The sequence below is a fragment of the Typopeltis vanoorti genome, chromosome 22 (genome assembly GCF_054136105.1).
Source record: "Typopeltis vanoorti isolate ZY-2024b chromosome 22, IOZ_Tvanoo_1.0, whole genome shotgun sequence".
NCBI lineage: Eukaryota > Metazoa > Arthropoda > Arachnida > Uropygi > Thelyphonidae > Typopeltis > Typopeltis vanoorti.
In genome coordinates this window covers 85,701,904-85,717,393 of record NC_143570.1, presented here as the reverse complement: position 1 = coordinate 85,717,393, position 15,490 = coordinate 85,701,904, and the positions used below count along the sequence as shown (strand labels likewise).

Below are 15,490 nucleotides of genomic sequence, written 5' to 3'. Positions count from 1 at the left end.
TCAAACTATGATTATGAGTTGAAGAGAAAATGATATAAGGGCTAGGGCGTACCCCTTAAGCGATGTGCAGCCACATCGCCCTACAGCTGTGAGAAGTGAACTGCAGAAGTGGACTGTGAGAAGGCTACTGCATCAAGGGCGGGTGCGGTTAAAGAAGCGAGCCCAGCAGGTGGTGAGGATGTTGCGAGTGGGAACACTGAATGTTGGAAGCATGACTGGAAGGGGAAGAGAGGTGGCAGACATGATGAGGAAGTTGGACATTTTATGTGTGCAGGAGACAAGGTGGAAAGGAGGAAAGGCAAAGGAACTGGGAGATGGATATAAATTGTTCTACTCTGGAGCGAATAACGAGGGAAGAAATGGTGTAGGAATTGTGGTGTGTGGCAGAATGAAGAGTGAAGTACTGGACGTGGGTAGAAGGAACGACAGGATCATGCAAATGAAATTGGGTCTTGGAGAAGAGCGGGTGGTCGTATTATGTGTATATGCCCCGCAAGTTGGTTGTACAGCAGAGGAAAAAGATGAGTTCTGGAACGTGTTAGATGAAGAAATGAGGGAATTGGAAGAAAATGAGATGGTGATTGTCAGAGGAGACTTGAACGGGCACGTAGGAAGACAGAATAGAGACTGTGAAAGGGTGCATGGTGGCCGCGGAGTGGGAATGATGAACCAGGAAGGAGAGAGGGTTGTGGACTTTGCAATAGCGTTTGATCTGGCAATTGTGAACTCGTTTTTCTTCAAGAGGGAAGAACATTTGATAACATTTAGAAGTGGTAACAACAGCTCACAAATTGACCACATTTTGAATAGAAGAAAACATCTTAAGGTTGTGACAAATTGTAAAGTAATTCCAACAGATCAAGTAGCACAACAACACCGAGTGCTGTGCGCAGACTTTAAAATAAGATCGAAGATAAGAACTTCTGGTTGCCATGGGATGAAGACAATTAAGTGGTTTCGCTTAAAAGAGGAGAGTGTGAGGAATCGTTTTAGGGAGAGAGTGTTAGAGAGGATTTCGGATGGAATGGAAAGTGTACAAGATTGGTGGAAACATAATTCAAAAGTAATCCTGAGCTGTGCAATCGAGGTGCTTGGTGAGACATCTGGAAAGATTAGAGAGCAGAAGGAGGGTTGGTGGTGGAATAATGATGTACAAGTGGCAGTGACAGCTAAGAGGAAGGCAAAGCAGAAGTGGGATAAGTCAAGAGTGGAAGAGGACAGAGAGGTGTACAAAGAGAGAAAGCAAGAAGCCAAGAGAGTTGTGGCACAGGCGAAGGCCATGGCATATCAAGATCTGTATGATCAATTAGAAACAAAGGAAGGACAGAGGAAAATTTACCAACTAGCGAAATGTAGAAATAAAGCAGCTAAGGACATCTTACATGTGAGGCAGATCAAAGATGCTGAAGGAAGAGTATTATGGAGGGATGTGGACATAAGAAACAGATGGAAAATATACTTTGAGGGACTTTTGAATGAGGAAAATGCAAGGACTCACAGAGGAGATGGGCAGCCTTCTGAGGGGATGGTGCAGAACATCAGTAGAATGGAAGTGACGGAGGCCATGAAGAGGATGAGGAATGGAAAAGCGGTGGGCCCCGACAGAATTCCAGTGGAGGCATGGAAGGCACTGGGGGAAGAGGGAATTGACCTGCTGTGGGACCTGTTCATGAAAGTTTGCCAACAGGAAAATATATCCGAGGAATGGAGGGAGAGTACTCTTGTTCCCATCTACAAGGGTAAAGGGGATGCACAAGACTGTAAAAATTACAGAGGAATAAAGTTGATGTCCCACACAATGAAGATCCTAGAAAGGGTTCTTGATGGTAGATTGAGGGAGGAGGTGGAGATTGCAAAGGAACAATTTGGCTTCATGCCTGGTAGATCAACAACAGATGCTATCTTTGGGTTACGACAGATGATGGAAAAATATCGAGAGAAACAAAGGGAGCTACATCTGGTATTTATTGATCTGGAGAAAGCATACGATAGAGTGCCAAGGCAAGAAGTCTGAGGGAGAAGAAGGTGCCGGAGAAACATGTCAGGTTGGTGCGGGAAATGTACAGAAATGTGAAGAGAAGTGTTCGGTCCTGTTTGGGACAGACAGACAAAGTTTTCAAGTAACAGTTGGCTTGCATCAAGGGTCAGCATTAAGTCCATTTCTGTTTTTAATATTGTGATGGAGGTGGTAACAGAGGAGGTGAGAGAAGATGCACCTTGGACAATGTTGTATGCAGATGACATCTTGCTGTGTGTAGATTCAAGAGAAGAAGCGGAAACTAAACTGGAAAGATGGAGAAAAGTACTGGAAGAGAGAGGTATGAGACTGAGCAGAAGTAAGACAGAGTATATGTGTTGCGCAGTGGGCGGTGGCCAGGAGACAGATCTGGAGCTGGAAGGAAATGTCACCAGGAAGGTGAGAGACTTTAGATACTTAGGTTCAACAGTGGAAGAAGATGGAGGAGCTGAGAAGGAAGTGGGATGCAAGATATAAGCGGGTTGGAGGAACTGGAGGGAGATGGCTGGAGTGTTATGTGATAAGAGGGTGCCGATCAATCTGAAAGGCAAAATTTATAGGACAGTAGTGAGGCCAGCTATGACATATGCTATAGAAACTGTGGCCCTGAGGAAAAATAACATCAACAGGATGGAAGTAGCAGAGATGAGAATGCTTAGGTGGATGTGCAGTGTGACCAGAAAGGATCATCTGAGAAATGACTGTGTCAGGGGAACAGTGAAAGTTATGAACTTAGGAGCGAAACTACAGGAGGCAAGGTTGAGATGGTTTGGTCATGTGATGAGGAGGGAGGACGAATATGTGAGAAGAAGGGTCATGCAGATGGATGTGCAAGGAAAGCGGAAGTGTGGGCAGCCAAAGAAGAGATGGAGGGAGCTGGTAGAAGAGGACTTGAAGATGAAGAACTTGGATGTGGTGACAGCCCAAGACAGGAAGGTGTGGAGGAGACTCATAACAAACAGTGATCCCACTTAAGCGGGAGAAGCTGTAGAAGAAGAAGATTATTCTCCCCATATTGGCAATTGACTGCAAAACATGGACATTAAATGTAAAGGAAACTCAAAAACTAAGAACACAATTTAGTAGTATGGAAAGATGTATGCTATCATAAGACTAGTTTGCAAAAGGATTACATGGACAAGAAACTAAACCAAAGTCAATGACATTATAGAAAGAATGAAACATATGAAGTGGAAGAAGTGGGTTGGGCATGTTACTTGAAGACAGGATCAGTATGGACAAAAGAAATGCTTGATTTGATTCCACGGGAGGAAAAATTATAACACTGACAAACATCACAATGGGTTGATGATGATATCAGATTTGAAGGTGTGGCGTGGGAAAGAAAAGCAATTGACAGTCTTAGAGTCATCTTGGAAAGGCCTTAATTCAGCTGTGGATTGACGATGGTTGATGATGATATACAAAACAGTTGTACATAATTATAATAGTATTGCTCATATATCAGGTCAGGTCCCCAAAATCTAAAAACTGTTAGATTTTGGAGACCTGACCTGATATATGAGCAATACTATTATAATTATGTACAACTATCCAGGTTCTAGGCCACTGGCCTGTTCCGGACTCACTCCATCTTCTTCTTGGTCATCCCCTATTCCTTGTTCTTCTAGGATTATATATTAAGATCTTTTTTGGTAATATTTCTCTCTGCATTCTTGCTATGTGGTCTACCCAGTTTTTCCTATTATTAATCATTGAGTCTTATTTAACTTATACATATTTTTGGTTGTAAAATGTTAAAAAATATAAGATATAAAAAATATAAGATATATACAATATAAATATATTGTATAAACATACGTACGAATTAAATATCTATGATCAGGTTATCAATAATTCTTATATATTTTAATCATTGAGTCTATTATAGGATTGATTTTGAGATTTTTAATTATTTCACTATTTCTTTTTTTATCTAATAGAGTGAATTTTTCTGTTTTCCTAAAGAATTTCATTTCTGCTGCCCGAATTCTCTGTATATCTCTTTCTCCGAAGGTCCAGATCTCAGTTCCATATAATAGTGTAGGTTTGGCTATTGTTTGTAGACTCTGAGTCTTGTGTGTTTCTGTACATAGTTAAGATTTAAAGGTTCTGTTAATTACACCAGTGGTTTTTATAAAATTTGTCATCTTAAAATCAATATCTATTTCATTTATGTAAGGTTTACAGCCTAGGTATTTGAAATTATTAACTTGTTCAATTATTTTATTATTTAGTACTATTTCACTTCTGACAGGGTTATTTCCATAAAAAGCCATGACTTTAGCTTTCCCCATTGACATTTCTAGGCCATATTGTATGATATCGTCGTCGTCTGAGCAATTCAGATATAGGCTTTTTATGTACTGTTCCTGCTCTGCAGATGAAGTTGATCTTTCCACAGTTTCTTCTTCCTCTAGGTTTATATTTATATACTAATTTGGGAATCCTATTGCTATTCATCCTTTCTATGTTGTGTAGCCAATTTTGCTGATATTCTTCTATTTCTTGTATGATGTTTTTTGTATCTAATCGTTCTCTTATTTCTGTGTTTTTCTTTTTATTTAACCTAGTGAGTTCCAGGAGAGATCTTAGAAACTTCATCTGTGCTGCTTCCAATCTTTGTTTCTTTGTTTTAGAATCCAAGTTTCACTTCCAAATTTGAGAGATGGTTTAGAGGTTTACTTGCTTCCAATTGTGAATCAGTACTGTATTGTGAGATTATATTTCCTAAGTATATGTATGATATCATTTAAATTATAAATTGATTTCTGCATTTCATTTTCAGTCTTTTCAAAGCTGATCTGATCATCAGTAAAGAGTAGTGTGTCTATTTTTGTATGTCAATTGATTTGGAAGACACATGTATTTACTTCTCTCCATTTTTTGATAATATTGTCCATATACACTCTCTGTCCAAAAAGAAACCGAACTTTTCAAAAATAGAAGAAACTAGTAGTGCTACCTGTTGTATCTTTTTTGTTGTCAAAAGCGGCAACCTTCATTAGTGTTGTTTCAACTGTTTATGACATTTGTTTCATTAGAAGCTGAGTTATAGCGTCAAGAGTGACAGTGTGTTTTGACGAACGGTCGGAAAATGAGTTTCAAACAGAGAGCTGTGATTGACTTTTGTGTTAAACTTGGTAAAGGTTTTACCGAAATGCATCAAATGCTTCAAAAAGCATACGGTGATATGAATGCTTATCCCATACCCAAGTTTATGAGTGGTTTAAGCGATTTCCAAGTGATCGTGAGACGCTTGAAGACTACGAAAAGCCGGGTCGTCCAAAAACTGGACTGAGCGAAGTTAACATCCAAAAAGTGCATGATTTCATCAAAGAAAACCCGAAATCATCCTTGAGATTGATTGAAGATGAATTGGGGATTCCAAAATTAACTGCGCACAACATTTTGACCGAGAGTTTCGGCCTTCGTAAATTGAATTCACCATTTGTTCCCCACAAGTTTAGCAATGACCAAAAAATGTATCGAATTGAATACTGCAAGGACCTCATTAAAACCGCTCATAAGGACTCAGACTTCCTTAAAACGATTGTTACTGGTGACAAAACGTGGTGTTTATAGCATGAACCCGAAACAGAGTGCTGAATGGAGACCACCAGAAGAGGGGCATCCACAAAAAAGTCGCTCGGAGAAGTCAAAAGTAAAGACAATGCTGATTTGTTTCTACGATTCCAAGGGCATTATCCACAAATAATTCGTTCTGCCTGGCCAAACAGTCAATGGCGAGTTTTATTTTGAAGTTTTGAAGCGATTGATAGCGAGAATTCGTCACATATGGCATGAATATCGTAATGCAGGCAGCTGGTCACTTTTGCACGATAATACACTGTCTCATCGTTCGAACATTGTGAGACAGTTTTTGAGCAAAAACCAAATTTATGTGTTGGATCACTCGTCGTGTTCACCTGATTTAGCACCCTGTGACTTCTTTCTCTTCCTCCAACTTCATTTGCTGATGAAAGGAAAGCAATACAACACCATTGAAAATGTTCAAGCGGTAACCACGACCCTCATCAGTATCCCAAAAACCAATATAAAAAAAACTCATTTAACGAATTAATTGACCGTGCTAAATGCTGTATTGAAACTGAGCGGGAGTATATTGATTGATATAAATGATTTGAATAATTATAATTGGCCTGTGTTTTATTTTCTATCAAAAGTTCGGTTTCTTTTTGGACAGAGGGTGTATATTGAATAATATGAGTGATAAAGGACATCCTTGTTTATTGGTTTCCAGGTGGATATGAAATCATTTTGCCTTATTGCTATTTCTTTATGGTATATATTTAATAGAGCATTGTAGAGTTGGTTTGGAATGTGATGTTCCTTTAAAGTTTCCCATAGTTTATTACTCAAGAGTTTGTCAAATGCTTTTATATAATTGATGAAAGCTATGTGTGTTTCAATATTGTATTCTCTATGTTTTTCTGTAATTATTTTTAAGATAAAAGCTGAGTCTAGAGTCTATACATGTTCTTCTCTCAACCAACTGTGATTGTATATAGGATAATAATTTGTTTGTTAACATTTTTGCATAAATTTTGTATTCTGTATTGAGGAGGCTGATGCCACGATAGTTATTACAATCTGTTTTTAGACCTTTTTTTTATAAATTGATATCACTAGAGCTCTACCCCAATTTTTTGGGATTTTCCCTATGTATATTTGGGTTATAAATTTTAAACATCTGAAGTTAAATTCTTTACCTTTTAAATTTAATAAGTTCTGTATTTGTTTTATCTTCTCCTGGTGACTTGCCTGTTCTGCTTTCTTCGAGGGTATTTTGTAGTTCTTCATATGTAAACTCATCTATATTACTGATGTTATATTTCGAGGAAGATTCTGGTACCAAGGAGTTATCATGCCATAGCTTCTGGAAATACTCCTGCCAAGTTTCTAGTTTGATCATATTGATTTTTGTTCTTTCTTTTAAATCGTTATTCACTTGTTTGAGATTCTATATGTATTAGGTCTTTTTAATGTGCTGTCCCATTCTAATTTTGCTATAAAATTTTCATATGTTTCTCTATTTTTTTCCTACATGCTCTCTTTGATATTGTTCCTTTCCTTTTATATTCAATGAGTGATTCATCTGTCTTCAAATTTAGCTATTGTTTATATGCTGTTTGATCTGTTTGATCTCTTCATCCATTATCTTAGACCTCAGCATCTTATCCATTTTCTTTTTGTTCCCAAACTCTCTCTTGCAGCATTTTCTAATATATATTTGACCAGTCTTCTTCCACTGTCCTGTTTTCTTCAATTTTGCTCAACCAATCCCTAATTCTATTCTGATACAGGCCTCTAATATTCTCATCATCTAAGAGTTTAATTTTAGTTCTGTATTTCTATTTTCTTTTGATTTTTTTTTCTTCCCCTCCCATCTTGGTTTCCATTTAATTTTCCTTACCAGTAAGTAGTGGTCTGACTCTATCTCTGCTCTTCTACATACTCTGGTGTCTGTGATCATATTTGATAATTTCTGTAATAAATTTAGTTTAATCCTTTATTCAAGTGTATCCAAACAAAGTTTGCGCCTGAATTATCTTCAGAACTGAGGCAACTCATGGTAAAGGGCGACCAAGCTCTCAGCACTACTTGTCTTAGTATCTTCCATAATGCAAAACACATATCATTGCAGACATGTATAATCTATGCATCAAAGGAAGGGCCACTACCCACCGGTTTCAACCTTTATTGAGGTCTCGTCAGCAGGAGCCAGACCCTAGTATCACCACCTCTGAGTCTGGATAAATGATTAAACTAAATTTATTATAGGTCTAACCAAGTGGGAAAAAACTTCCAACATCTTTCTCTAAATCCAGAGTAATTTAATAATAAGGTGAGACACCTTTTGGCAACTCGTATGGATAAATATGACTTCTCCATTGCTTCCGCCTTAGTATCACCGCCTCTGGGTCTGGCTCCCACTGAAGAGACCTCAATAAAGATCGAAACCGGTCTGGGTAGTGGCCCTTCCCTTGATGCATAGCATTATACATGTCCGCAAGGAGATGTGCTTTGCATTATGGGAGATACTAAGGCAAGTAGTAATGAGAGCTTGGTCCACCTTTACCACGAGTTTCTTCAATCCTGAAGATACTTCAGGCGCAAACTTTGTTTGCTCACACTTGGATAAAGGATTAAACTAAATTTATTATAGGTCTAACCAAGTGGGAAAAAAACTTCCAACAATTTGATAATTTCATATTGACTATTATGTAATCTATAATGCTTTTTGTATTTCTTGCCAGGTAAATCTGTGAATATATTTAAAGTAGGTATTCAGAATTCCATAATTGTTGTATAGGGTGAATGCTCATAATCTCTTCCCACTATTATTATATGTTGGTTCACATATCGGTCCTATTTTGGGTTTGTGAGGTACTACCAATTCTTGCATTTAGGTCACCTATTATTATAATATAATTAGAGAGGTTTATTTGATCTATAATCTTTTGTAGTTTTGGATGAAAAAAATAACCTGTTTCTTCTTCTTTTTTCTCTTCTGGGGCATAAGTGCCTATTATTGTCAGATATCCTCTATAAATCGTTAATCTTGTCTCTGTGATTCTATCATTCCAGTAGTTGTAATATAGCTGATTATGAGAATTATCTTCTTCTAAGTAGCTTCTCCCATTTTAAGGTTAGCAATTGTGATGTGCCAGAGTGTCCATTCCTCTGCCATTCTTTTGATATTGTAATAGCCCTTGTTACCCATCCATTTCTTTACATCAACAACCCAAGAAATTCTTGGTTTACCAGGTGATCTTTTCCCTGTAAGTTTTCCTCCAGTATTTGCAGAGATGTTTCCCTGCTGATCCTCTTAATGTGTCCTGCCATCTTGCACTTTGTCAGGTCTTTCATGAGGACTGTTTTGGTTCTATTTATCACTTGCTCCGTCTCTAGTATGAGATAAAATGGTTGCTGTTAAGCCAAAGTTGGATGATGTATCTAGATAAGCTGTAATTTAGACTGATTAAGGTTGTTTATTTTTGTTAGTCAGGTTTCTAGTTTTTCTAGGCTGGGAGAAATGCAGTCCATGAACAAAATAAATAAGAAATTTACTAATTTACTTATTCAGCTGCTAATATTTCAACAGATTTTGATCCATCATCCTAAGAACACAGTTTGCCACAGTATATAAGAATTAACAATCAGTTATCAAGGGAAACAATACAAAACTGAACATACGTAAGAAATATCCTAATTTGGAACCTTTTGATGTTGGATAAAAAAAAAAAGTTTACTGGTATTAAGTTGGAAATTACTTGAAAATGACTGCCTTGCAGATTTTTGGTAAACTAATACACCCATAATGATTGAGGATGCTGCTGTTGATCCCAGATAAGTCTCTCTTTGTGTAATGACTTCTATATAGCACTTTAGTATTCTTCCATTTAACCACATTGCCATCACTATGGATAAAATACACCACTCCTCTACACTTCGTATTCATCACATATTTCAATGCAATATCAATGATATTACAATTTTTAATATGCACTTCATATGCATAGTAACTTGGACGTGTATATATATATGTCCTGGCTGGTTGGGTAGTTAATCCTGTGTAATTGAATACTAAAGCATAGTATACCAATCCTGACTTGCCATATCAGGGCTGCAAATGTATTTCTTATGAAGGAAGGTTCTAAGAGATCATCTAGCCATCCATAATATGCTGAGGTACAGGCACACAGCACTTCACATAATATTAGATTTTTTTTTAAATTATTTCTTTTTATATCAGACCCACTTGAAAGACCTATAACACATCAGTGCTGTGTGTGTGGGGGCAAGGGAGGAAAGAAGGAAATGGCTGATATTTCTTGAACAAATGAATGGTTTTTGTTTTGAGTAAGACAGAATTAACTTCCATACCTCAAATTCCACATCTCCAACACCTGCAATTTCCTAATTATGGATTGTGTATACGTCCATGTCTCACATCTATAATTCAATGTGGACCATACATAGGATTTTATTATTCTTATTTAGTTTGTTTGTTTATTCCAGAGGTCATTAGTAATTTATTAATCCAAAATGCTTCTTTTGCCTTAGCTATTCTTGATTTTATTTCCTTTCCATAACTGTTGTTCCATCTTCTGTAATCATTATATCTAAATAATTATAAGCCTTTACATTTTAAATGAATCCTGTTAATACTCTTAAATTTGTTTTGTTACTTTTTTTTTTTTAAAATTAGTATTGCAACCATATTTTGTAACTCTGTTTTTGATTTTGTTATGCAGGCAAAATCATCAACAAATCTAATATTGTTAATTATAATTGCCATTTATTTTTATTCCCATTTCAGTTTCTTCAAATTCTTTCATTATCATTTCACTGTATATATATCATTCCCTTATCTCACTCCTCTTTTGATATCAATTGTTTAATTATTAATTCATTTAAAATTTGTCTTCTGATTCCAGTATAATTCTATTATTATTCTGAGGTCTTTTGTATCAGTTTGAATGTGTTTTAATATTTCTATTAACTTTTCATGGTTTACTGTGTCAAATGCTTTCGAAAGTCTACAAAGCATAGATATGTTATTATTTATTTATGTTGATCTTTCAATAAGTTTTTATTTCATATATTGCATTAATTGTACTTTTTCCTGTCACGAATCCTTTATATAAGATTTTATATAATTATTTTTTAATAATTATACTTACAAAAAGTCCATGCAGAATTAAATGCTGTGTGAAAATTTGTCAGTAGATGGCGTTGGTGTGGTTGCGGCCAGTTGGTGAATGGTGGAATGCCCTCCCTCAATGAGTCTTTGGACTCCCTGGAGGTGACAAATAATAATAATAAATAATGATAATAATATTTCTTAAAGATTTATATATGAACATAAATCTTTCCTCTTTCATCTGTTCCTTTTTGTTTTTTTCTTTGATTTGGTAATGGTGCTATCATTTTTTTTTTGTTTTTCCAAGGTTTGGTCTAGTTCTTGTATTTTATGGTGTATACTTCTAAAATTCCATATTGCTTCCAAATATTAGATATCTTCTTTGTCCATTTTTGTGTCTGTGTCCGAATCATGTCTATTCTCCGACATGGGTGGTCATTTCTGATAGGATCCATCCTTTTTGAATTGTCTTGAGTCTTTTTAGCGAGTTTCAGTTCAGCTGAGAGGGTTACTGGCCTCCTGCAGTCTAGCTTGATGGTGGGGTTGCCACCTTAAGATCATCAAGCTTGCCTTGGTTAGTGATTATTAAAGGAAAATGAAATTCCCCTTAGCCCTCAATTACTCTAATAGCCTCAGGGGAGAGTGGAAGAGCCCCTCCCCCTATAGTATTCTGTAGATGTTAATAGAGGAGATGAAAAAGGGATCAAGAGGAAGAACAAAAGACAGGAAAGAAGTATGGCTAAAAGAGTGAAGGAGGCCATACTTTGCTCATGTACCCTGGGTGTGCCAAGCCTGCACTTGCAATTGCAAGCCCCTGGAGAAAAATTCTACCCTGAAGAATACAGCTTATTCTTCTCCAAATTTTCATGCTACAATTTTTCTTAGCTTCTTCTCAATCATGCTTGCATAAATCTTACCTTGGAACACTCATATAGGGGAATTCTTCTGAAATTCCCATGTTCAGCTTGATTTCCATTTATGCAGATAGATAGTGCAAGTTCTCTACTCCTGTCATCTAGAATTCAACCTTATCACCAGGCTTCCTGAAATATGAAGCACAGCTGGGTTTTTTTTTTTTTTTTTTGAAAAAATAAATAAATTATACCTTCATATTTGAACATTTTTAATCAGATAACATCTGCTTTTCTGCATTCCAAGTTTTTGATAGTTTTTCTCTGTCACGTATTGATAGGTATTCCTGATCAATTAGTTCTCTTACATGTGTTATATTCACACATGTAAGAGAAAACTAACTGACTATATAGGAATAATAAATACAATTTATTAATCCTATATATTTTGCTCAGTATGCCATGAGCTTCTTTCAGAAGACAGAAAAACACTGTTAATAAATTATGAATACAAGAAAACAAGTCATACAGCATGCATATGATGTCATGTTTCTATGTCACAGCTGTCCAGGAGTTAACACTATTAGAGTTTAGAGATGCGGGAATAGATGTATAATTAATTAATTTAAAAAATATACAAAAAAATAACAATCACTTTCCAAAACTGAGAAATAGGCATACAGTGTGTCTGATTAAAATTAGGATGGTGGCATTGGACTTCACACAGTTTGAAAAAAATTCAATCATATTTGAACTTATTATAGTGTAGCATCTTGATACAGTTTCAGTGAACTCAGTCTAGTGTTGATGGCATGAGAAGTAGCAAAGATAACAAGAACAGGGTATTTGACAAACACCATTTCAGGCTGGTTTGAAGGTGGTGTACAAATTATATCTGTGAAGGGTCAGGGTCCTTACTATTTTGTTCAGATGTTTCTTTAAGGTAGGGTATGCTGACCTTTTAACATCAGATTACAGCCTGGTGAATGCTGGGAACCACAGTGTGTTGTATCCACAGTAAAGTTTGGTGGTGGAGGAGTAATGGTGTGGGGTGCATTCAGCTGGTTTGGAGTGGGACTGGTCATTGTCTATGGTTCTATGAAGTCTGCTCAGTACCTTGATATTCTGATTATCAGGTACTGCCAACACTGTGGAGTTTTTATGGAATGGACCATGTTACTATCAAGATGGCAATGTCTTATGCCACAAAGCTGCAGCTGTTATGGAATGGTATGAAGAGATAGGTGTTAAACGACTGCCCTGCCCGCTCAGAGTCCTGACCTCAATCCCCCCCCCCTCATTGAACACCTGTGGGATGAATTGGAGCAGCGATTGAGGTCAAGAACAGCACATCCATGATCTGTCACTGAACTTAGTGCTGCTTTAATGGAGGGATGGAAACGAATTCCAACTGATGTCTGCCTCACATTCGTGGAAAACCTCCCTCAAAGGGTGCAGGAGGTGATCAAAGCCAAATCAAAGGTGGACATACCTGATATTAGGTTTCACCTGCTAGTATCAGTTGTAAATTCCTAAAATGTCTGGACAATTATTGGTAGAAATGTATATGAATAGTGATATTTTTCTTTTGTAATTGAGAGGTATATTTTGACCTTTCTCTGATAGATTTAAAAAAAAAAAAAAAGTATTTCTGTATGCTGTTTTCTATATTTGTTATACTTGGCTTTTATGTCATATCAGTCGTCTTACTACAGTTACTGAAACCAAGGCAGATCAATTATTCCCCATCTGTCTCTTAGCTGATTGTTATCTAGCTTTGTTTTCTTTGGTGGAATCTATCAAGAATGTAAATTTTATAATTTTTTTTTTTAATGGGTTAATGTGAATTCTGCCCATAAAAGATTTTAAAGTTATCATACTTAATTATCTTGGGAGAGTTATTCTGGACATCCTGCTCTCAAGAATAAATATGGAACTTTTTTTCATGACACTTCAAGCCTCTAATAAGTATGGTGGTAATTGCATACCAGGAAGTGAAATAATTCATTTACCACCTAAAGATTCATAAACATCCATGCCTGCAGTGAGATTCAAACCTATGTCCTATTGGTGAAGGCTATTCACTCTGCCATCCAAGCTATCATTTAAATGCTTTAAACATTATAATCATTCTCAAACATAAAAATGTTATGGTGGCTATAAAATATTGTACAATGATATATATATAACCTAAAAAAATTAAATTGCATATTATTGAAAGAAAAAATTACAAGGCAATTTCTGAATTTGTCCTTAAAAAATATGCTTAATAAAATGAATTTTAAGTAGAGAAGAAATTCATTATTTACTAGTAGTATTATCTTTAACTTTTCTTCCATCTTCATCTGAATTAAAAATTATTTTTAGTTCTATCTGTTATTTATGTAAAACATTTTGAAAGGTAAAAAATATTTTAAAGATGAACTTATTTATTTCAATAATTTTAGGTCATTTTAGCATTTGGCAATTATATGAACAGTTCAAAACGTGGTCCAGCTTATGGCTTTAAATTGCAGAGCTTAGATATGGTAAGTAAAACTTCATATTTGTTTATTTAATCATTATAAACCAGAAAAAAGAACATTAAGAATACAGCTCGGGAAAATGGTTTTGCTTTATTATTATGTCACAAAACATACATGCATAGTGCAACTGAGAACAATGCTACATTTGTCCTTTGTTAAAAACTAGTGTTGAAATAAATACCATCTAGGGTGCAAGAAACCCCTTTATAACTTGAAAGCCATGGTTTTAGTGTAACTTCCGACATGTTAATAGAGTATGAGAAATGTTACACACAGTGAAGAATAAATAAGCAATTGAAATGAGATAGATTATGAAATAAATACAATAAATATGAAAAAAAAACAGCAGGTTAACCAATAAAAGCAAATACTGCAAATTAGAAGGATAGTATCAAATAATTATTTCAATTTAGATTAGGGGTACTAATTCTATGAAGTCTCTGAATTTTCTCTGATAGATGTTCATGTTTAAAACTGCTTCTGTAAATTAGGTAGGTATCATTCCAGTAGATCTGTGTTCAGTGTCAATACCGTGTTATTCTAGACCAAGTATATACGATTTATGGTACCAAATGTAGCACTAACACTCACTTATTATTTTTTTAACCAGTCTGTCCAAAATATACTAAAATGGTCAGAAGAAATCTGATAAAAATGCAACAGAGAGAAAAGTTTGCCTTTTGTGGTTGTCAAAAATTAGAAATCTTGTGATAGAAAAATGTGACCCCACTTCACTATTTATTGTAGGTCTTTATGATAACCACTTGTGCATAAGGTTATAAAAGGCGTGTCAGGACAAAATTACACGAGGACGAAATTACACAAGGATGAAATTACATATAGATAAAAATACACTAAGAAAAAATTACACAAATGTTCCGTTAATTTTGTAATACTTTATAAGACCTACCTGTTGACTTTAATTTGATTAAAATATTATTGCTATTTTGTTGTCAAATTAAACACATAAACTTTCTTAATATTGCAAAAATTACTTTTATTTTAAAAAATAATAAAAAACAAACACTGTCATATAAGCTATACAACGTAAAAATTCCAATTGTCTATTAGAGTCATAATTTTGTACAATATTTGAAATACGTTGTTTTAACGAAATATACCTACGACGTCCTGGGTTTCGTTGACTAGTTAAATGCTGCAAATAGTTTGTATGTTGTAAAGATAATTCTTTAACAATGTTATCCAAAAATTTCCAAACAGTTGGATGGGAACACTGAAAGAGAGACTGAAGTCCATAGTGCCATCCTTCGATACAATTTGTAGTTCTGGCTATACATTTGGCTGCAGAGTGTCTATGGTTCCAAGTAGAAATATTGAATAGAGGTTGTCTATAAGTGCCGTTCCTGAGCTGTCGACCTCGAATATATGTACGTTCGAAGTAAAGGAGAACTTGCTCGATTTGTTC

General features: G+C 35.6%; 1 protein-coding gene across 1 annotated transcript in view; it reads left to right on the top strand.

Moving 5' to 3' along the window:
• Positions 1–15,490, top strand: part of Frl (formin-like protein) — a 516,064-nt gene that overhangs the window by 394,831 nt on the left and 105,743 nt on the right. The window contains 1 exon segment of the mRNA XM_090412395.1: positions 13,987–14,067. Within this exon segment, the coding sequence (XP_090268521.1) occupies positions 13,987–14,067 (81 nt within the window).